The sequence below is a fragment of the Pseudozyma flocculosa genome (assembly GCF_000417875.1).
Source record: "Pseudozyma flocculosa PF-1 unplaced genomic scaffold scaffold00014, whole genome shotgun sequence".
NCBI classification, from domain to species: Eukaryota; Fungi; Basidiomycota; class Ustilaginomycetes; order Ustilaginales; family Ustilaginaceae; genus Pseudozyma; species Pseudozyma flocculosa.
In genome coordinates, this window is record NW_006920882.1 from 602884 (window position 1) to 609583 (window position 6700).

A 6700-nucleotide genomic window follows, 5' to 3' on the forward strand; every position below is an offset into this window, starting at 1 on the left:
GGAGAGGAGAGGACAGGGATCGTGAGCCTTGCTTCGACGCCGAAAGAGAACCCGATGCCGACGCCGCCACCAAGGTCGAGGACCGGGGACACGCACCTGATCCGGGCATCGGGAAAGGCGAGGGCCGACGCGACGACGACGGCATACACGGCGCCACTGGCGCCGAGGCTGCTCTGCCTGCCGACCGTGGCGCGGGCAACGTCGAGACCCCTCAACGCCGCGACGTGGCGGAAGCGCACGCCCGCAGCAATGTGGCTGGCGGCGGCGGCGAACACGCCGGCGGTGGCGAAAAAGGCGAGAAAGTGGGGCGTGGCCGACGCCTCGGGCAGGATGGCGCAGCCGGCATTGACGTGGCTGGCGTAGATGATGGCGCTGCCGCCAAACGACCAGAGGGCGACGTTGTTGAAGAGGAAGTGCAGCCCGCCGCGGTGGCTGAAAGTCGAGGTGAGCATGGTGAAGTCGAGCTCGCTCGAGGGGCGGTGGGTAAAGTGGCGAAGCATGAAGCCCTCGAGCCGGCTGCGGACGGGGGCGAGCAGCCAGAGGCCAAAGACGAGCGTGTTGAAGGCGATGATGGGCACGAGCACCTCTTTGGCGGGCGGGAGGTCGAGGTAGCTATCGGTGGGACGAGCGGGCAGGGTGTGCAAGCGAGCATACAGGGCGGGAGAAGGGAGGGAGGGTGCCTGTCAGTGGGCATGGGCCGTGCCGTCTGGCCGTATGCTGGGAGCGGAGCTGGGTGGGTGGGCTCACGCTTCCGAGACCATGACAAACGACCTGCCAACGACCTCCTTGACACCGGCGGGCAGGCCGAGCTGGTCGCACCAGCCCGTGATCCACTCGAGGGTGTGGCCGAGCCGCTCTGCGACGTGGTGCTTGCGGACGACGTTGAGCGTGTTTTCGTCGATGCCACGGCCCCACGCCTCCTGCTCCTGGACGCGGGTGCCGCCACCGCCGCCACCAAAGAGGTTCCTGCCGGCGCTGGTGGCGCTGGTGACAAACGACTTCCAGCTGGAGAGGGGTCCCTGTGTGTCGCGCGCCTCTTTTGCTATGTCGGCCGTCTGGCGGATGGATAGGATGGCGAAGACGCTGAAAGTGCCGGCGCCGAAGAGGAGTACGTAGAGTATCGTGGCCAAGATATGAGGCGGTTCGATGTTCTGGCGGGACCAGTATTGGTCCTCGTGCTTGAGCTGCTCTGCGGCCTGCTTTTGGAGCAGTTGGTCGAGCTGACGGCTGCCGGGTGAGGTGGGGTCAAGGTGACGGGAGGAGGCAGCGGCGGTGGCATCATCGGTGGTGGGGCGTGCGGGCGCTGGCCTGGGGTAGAAGGGGTTGCGACGACGAAAGATGCGGGAGAGGAGCGAGCTGGTATGGAGGGAGCGCGATGCGAGTGCGGCGAGGGGCGATGGGCGTGTCTGTAGGGATGGGCGGTGTATGCTTGCGAGGCCTCGGAATGGCGGTGGTGGTGCTGGCAGAGCTGGTGATGGTGGCGAAGGTGGCGGGGGTGATCTTGTGCGGCATGTGAGGGCGGCGGGGGCAGGCGATGAGAGGAGGAAGGTGCGGATCGATGGGGCGGCGACGGCGGGCGGAAGGGCCGATGGTGGGGCCAAGAGGGGCCGCCCGGCGAAGGCGCAGCGCAGCATAGCAGGCAAAGAGAGGGCCGTAGCGATAGGGAGGGGGGAAGGGGAGCCCGCGGCAAGGTCCGAGTGGTGGCGCAGCCAGAGTTATAAGCGATTGACGAGGCGCTGCGAGGCTGCCCGCCGTCGTGGATCCATGGGGAGCGGAGGGGGGGTTGGGTCGTGGAAGAAAGGGAACAGGCGACAGGCGACAAGCAAGTTAAGGGAACAAGCGACGACAAAGTGACGAGGGTCGTGGCAGGTCGCCCACAGCCAGCCAAGCAAGCCAGCTCAGAGGGGGAAAAAGCCAGGCCCCAAAGCGTGTGGAGGCTGGCTTGGCTGGTGGGTTGGGCCGCCTCGCTGCAGCGCCCCGCTCCCTTTGTTGGCGCACCCCCACTCGGCCTGGACGCCCCTCGCTCGCCTCGACGCCACCGGGCCTCGCTCTCGGCGCACAGGGTATCCATCCAGTCGCTCTGTTCCTATTCGTACAGGCAAGCGACAGCGCCACCAGCATCGACATGTCAAGTCGAGTCGACCCAATGCAACGCACCGCCCACCGCCTACCGCCCGTACCGGTGCTGCGTCTTGGCAAAGTGGCGCAGCCCTGCCTCGAACCCAGCCCGCGTCGGCCTCGTCGCTCCATCGTAGCTGCACCGTGGTTGGCCACAGCCAAAGGGGGAAAAACGAGGAGCAAGGCGCCAGCGACGGGTGTCAGTGTCAGGATACCGCAGTTCAGGCCGACCTCAGCAGCGGCCTCGACGCCGCACGCCCCTACGTCGACTCACTACAGCTCCGTCAGTCGGATCGGCCAAGGCGGGAAGCCGTAAAGCTTGCGCATCCGCGGCGGCGCGCCCTGCACAATCAGAAAGTCGGGCTCCGAGATCGTCCCTTGCCCTGTCGTCATCGTCGGTCGTGTCGGCGGGTTGCACGGGACTGTTAGCGCATACGGTCCTCGCGGCATCTTGGCGTGGCGTGGCGACGCCCACCGACTCACGCAGCAGGTACTCGTCCAGATCGCCCGGCGTCAGCGTCGCCACCATCCTCTTGCGCAGCGCCCTCGCACCCTCCTCGTCCCCCGTCCCATCGGCAGCGGCCACCTCGCGCAGCTTGTGCAGATACTCTCGGCCCACCTGCCGCGCCCACTCGGTGGCGCTCCTGGCCATCTCGAGCTTGCCGTCGTCGTGCGACAGCAGCACCACGTCGATGCTCGCGCCGCCCGTCGGTGCCGCATGCGCCTCGCGGTGCCGCTGCATCCGCCCGACGCCCGTCGTGACCAGGCGCACCGTGAGACCGGCAGCGCCTTTGGCATCGCCGCCTTTGGCCGCTTCATCGGGCACGTCGCCCATGACCGACGTGTTGGACGATGCCAGCGTCTCGTCTTCCGACTTGGACGTGCCCGCCGTGCTCGTCTCGCCGTCGTCGGACGCGCCGCTCGACGACGACGAAGCCTGCCGCCGCCGTCGCCGTCCGGGAGTACTCGTTGACGGCGCTGCTTGATCGATCCCTGGCGCCGCACTGCACTGGTCGCCCTCTAGCCTGCAGCCAGACTGGCGCAAGAGGTTCTCGGCAGCAACCAGGGTCTCGGTCGACAAGGGCGTGGGCGAGTAGACGGTGAGCGTCGGGATGCCCGCCTCGGACGACAGGCGTATGAGCTGCACCAGATCCGCAGCCGTCGTGTGCGCGGTGGATGGTGCAGAGGCTTGCCGCCCTTTTTCGAGATGCTGCCCGGTCGCTCGGTCGGGGAGGAAGATGCGGGCGAGCGGGTCGACGAGGTAGGCGGTGTAGATGGCGGGCCACGTTGCTGGCTCGGGCGGGGCCAAGATGACGGCGAGGTGGCGCGGCAGCTTTCCAGGGAATGCCGCCCCTGCTGCTACTGCTGCTCGCGCGCTTGATGACTGGTGTGCGGCGCTGCTCCGTGCGGTGAGGCTCTGGGCGGCATTGATGAGCTGCGAGGCGGCCAGGACGAGGTGGTAGACGAGGTGGATCAGGCCAAAGGCGAGGGCCTGGAGAGGGAGCAGAGGCGAGATGGGCCCTGCGGTGGCGGGAGCACGGTATCTCTTGTGCATGGCGTCGATGCTGGCGGGTCTTGCTGCCGGTGTCGCCGTGGTCGGGGTCGGGGTCGCCGTCGCCGTCGTTGATGGGCTAGCAGCCTGGTGCAGTGGGCGTGATGACGAGGGCACGGGATGGACCGCTCGCAGTGTTTCCTGGCTCGTCATGCTGGCATGCCCTCGCCGTGTTTCGTGGAGCGGCGCTGGTAGTGTGCGGGGGTCGTCGAGGTGGGGCAGGCAGGAAGGGCGAGGGAACGGTCTGGCTCAAGCGTACGAACCAAGGGTCGCTCGCCTTGGCCTGCCCGGCTTGGCCTGGAAACCTTCGCGCCCAGGCACGCACGCAGGCAGGCAGGCACGCGTGGAAGCGACAGACAACAAGGCCATCGGGGGCTGGCCAGCCAAGACGATGCTGTGAATGCAACTCAGTCCCGATTCGATCTGATCCCACTGGCGCTGGCTTGCGTGGCACCGGTGTTCCTCCACTTGGCAGGCCAAAAGGGGGGGCGGTCCAAGCGCCCCAACCCCCCGCCACCTCTTTCTCTCTTTGCCAGCGATCCTCGACTCGGTCCTCGCCTCCCCTTTCGCCTCCGCCACCATCATCGTCGCCATGTCACAACAGCCTGCTCCCGCCTCATCCGACCTCGCGCAGCCACCGCCAACGGCCTCTGCGTCGTCGTCGGCGGTGCCCTGGTCCGAGGTGCGCTACTTTCACCCTCCCAGCGGCACTACGAGCTGTGAGTGAACCACGCCCCTCCTCGCCTCCCCACCAGCACCCTTCCTGCATCGACTAACCCTGTGCCTTCTCCTCCTTCTTCCGCGCTCTGAACCCTAACCCCTCCAACGCCAGCCATACCGCCGCCGCCGAGCACCGACCCGGAACCGACGGCCTCGGAGCTCAAATCCACCTTCCTCTCGTCGTCGCGGCCGCCTACGGGACCAGATGCGCCGCTGCTCACCGCGGCCGCCCGCGCACGCCTGTACCCGCCCAAGCCGCGCAAGACGTACACGTCGATCCGGCTGCGACTCCGCTTCCCGGACCGCTCCATGCTCGAGGCGCTCCTCCCCGTCTCGGCCACCATCGCCGACGTCTTTGCCTTGCTCCAACATCACCTCGATCCGGCGGTGGCCGCGGCCGCCGGCTCGCAGGCGGTGCTGTGGCAGACGATGCCCCGAACCGAGTGGAGGGATACCGAGCGGGATCGGAGCGTCCGGCTCGACTCGCTGGGCTGGGCGCCCAATGCCCTCGTCAACGTCAAGTGGACCGACGACGCCACCATGAACCGCTCCAGCTGGCTCAAGGACGAGCTCAGAAACGCCGCTGCGCCCGTGCCGGTGCCGAGCTGGGACGAGGCCGCATCCGCACCAGCATCGCAGCAACAGCCGCACCAGCGCGACGACACCAAAAAGGACGACGGGAAAAAGGTGAGGATGCGGAGCCAAGGCGACCAGCGTGCATTCAGCGTGTGGTAGAGTGCCCAACTGACCCGTCCCATGTCACCCCGACTCTGGCCCGCCCCACGTTCACCCACGTGCTGCAGCCGATGCCAAAGTGGCTCAAGGGCATCGTCAGTGAGTCCCAGCCGTCGTCGTGCCACAGTCAAAGCCAGGACGCACCTATCACCGCATCGGGGGCCAACCTACTGACCGCTCACCGGCCGCCGTCCCGCTGCACCTACGCCCGCCGCCGCAGAAAAGTGATGTCGACGCGACGTGCAAGAGCGGGGAATGCAGTCGAGCTGGCACAGCCAGAGAGGGGCATGGTCGATGTCAGCACGTCGATGCGTCTACCCTGGCAATGCCATGCGCACTTGCGGTTCTTTCCGTTCCGTTCCGATCCGTTTCGGCCTGGAGAGCGAGAGAGGGGGGGGATGGGATAAAAGTACAGTGGGGGCAAAGGAGCAGGTAACGGAGCAGTCGGTAGAGAAGAGCAGGGGGTGCGGGGGGTTCGGCGATGGGATCTACCAAGATCTCTTGCTCCATTCGTGTCCCCTCACCACCATGGTACGGTGCACGTCGGCGGGTACCTCGCTGTCGATCCAAGGGGGCGTGCAGCCAGGGTGGTAGGGTGAAGGAGGTCAGCATCCTCTCTTCCGCTTGGCCGTGAAACACGACGAGGTGGGGGGGAACACGGAGACGGAGGAAACGGGGGGACTCACAAGCTTTCACCGACCAGCTCCTTTACGGCGACGCAGAGGCGGTCGATACGCACCACGAGGCCGAAGAGCGTAACGACGCCAACCGCAAACGACATGTACTCGTGTTCCCGCAGCGTCTTGAGCGAAATCTTGCGCGGAAGGGTGCCCAACAACCCCTCCTCCTCCGCCTTCCCCTCGCCCCCGGCCGCGTCATCTTGCTCCTCCCCGCCGCCGCGGTGATAACGCACATCGAATCCATGTTCGAATAGCAGGAACCGATCCAGTAGCGGACACGGTGTGATCTGCGGCAGGGGCGAGGAAGTCTTGAGCGCCGTCGAACACATGGATATCACCGAGATGACGTCGCCCAGGAAGAGCGGGTCCAGGAATCGCGTACGCCGTAGCAGCGCCAGCGAGTAGGCCGGTCCCAGCTGCGAAATCACCGTGAGCGTGTGGCTGAGCAGCTTCAGTAGCTCCCTGGTGGGTGCGTGCGACGGATTCGAGACACGGTCAGTCGGCGTCCATGCAACAGAGGCAGGCCACAGAGATAGAGCACAACGTCGCCCCGCTCCCGACTCACATCTGCACCTTGAACAGCTCGGCGTACCGCTGCTTTGGCCACCGTCCTCGCAGCGAATACTCGTACTGTGCCGTCGTCGTCGTCGTCGTCGTCGTCGTCGTCGTCGTCGTTGGTGGCAGCATATCGTCATCGATCGATTCGGGTCAGCTCCGAGCTCCAGCGGCTGCACGGCCCAACAACCGCAACCGCGACCACCACCGGCACGGCCACCGGCGCCACTCACCGAGACATTGACGGCGGCCATGTCGAGCCTGCGCAGCTTGGCGCGCAGCGCAATCAGACGCTTGTTGATGCGTTCGGCCTCGTGCGCTTCCGCCTCGCCGCGGTGGT

The 6700-nt window shown here is 66.7% G+C and overlaps 4 protein-coding genes across 4 annotated transcripts in view; 1 reads left to right on the forward strand and 3 right to left on the reverse strand.

The window, feature by feature from the left end:
- The window catches only part of PFL1_04452 (uncharacterized protein), a gene marked incomplete at both ends in the record, with an annotated part of 2400 nt that extends 766 nt beyond the window's left edge, over positions 1 to 1634 (reverse strand). The window contains 2 exons of the mRNA XM_007881977.1: positions 97 to 612; positions 748 to 1634. Coding sequence (XP_007880168.1) covers positions 97 to 612; positions 748 to 1634 — 1403 coding nt within the window. The remainder of the gene's footprint in view (positions 1 to 96; positions 613 to 747) is intronic.
- Positions 1635 to 2391: 757 nt separating this feature from the next.
- PFL1_04453 (uncharacterized protein) lies at positions 2392 to 3673 on the reverse strand (the record flags this gene model as incomplete). The annotated part of the gene is made up of 2 exons (XM_007881978.1): positions 2392 to 2501; positions 2602 to 3673. The coding sequence occupies 2 exons, from the start codon at positions 3671 to 3673 to the stop codon at positions 2392 to 2394; spliced, it is 1182 nt and encodes a 393-aa protein (XP_007880169.1).
- A 589-nt stretch (positions 3674 to 4262) lies between these two features.
- On the forward strand, positions 4263 to 5353 carry PFL1_04454 (uncharacterized protein; the record flags this gene model as incomplete). The annotated part of the gene is made up of 4 exons (XM_007881979.1): positions 4263 to 4389; positions 4503 to 5077; positions 5194 to 5224; positions 5346 to 5353. 4 exons carry the CDS (start codon positions 4263 to 4265, stop codon positions 5351 to 5353), a joined length of 741 nt encoding a protein of 246 aa, XP_007880170.1.
- A 69-nt stretch (positions 5354 to 5422) lies between these two features.
- Positions 5423 to 6700, reverse strand: part of PFL1_06939 (uncharacterized protein) — a gene marked incomplete at both ends in the record, with an annotated part of 5083 nt that continues 3805 nt past the window's right edge. Inside the window, 5 exons of the mRNA XM_007882034.1 lie at positions 5423 to 5500; positions 5650 to 5683; positions 5812 to 6267; positions 6371 to 6435; positions 6594 to 6621. Coding sequence (XP_007880225.1) covers positions 5423 to 5500; positions 5650 to 5683; positions 5812 to 6267; positions 6371 to 6435; positions 6594 to 6621 — 661 coding nt within the window. The remainder of the gene's footprint in view (positions 5501 to 5649; positions 5684 to 5811; positions 6268 to 6370; positions 6436 to 6593; positions 6622 to 6700) is intronic.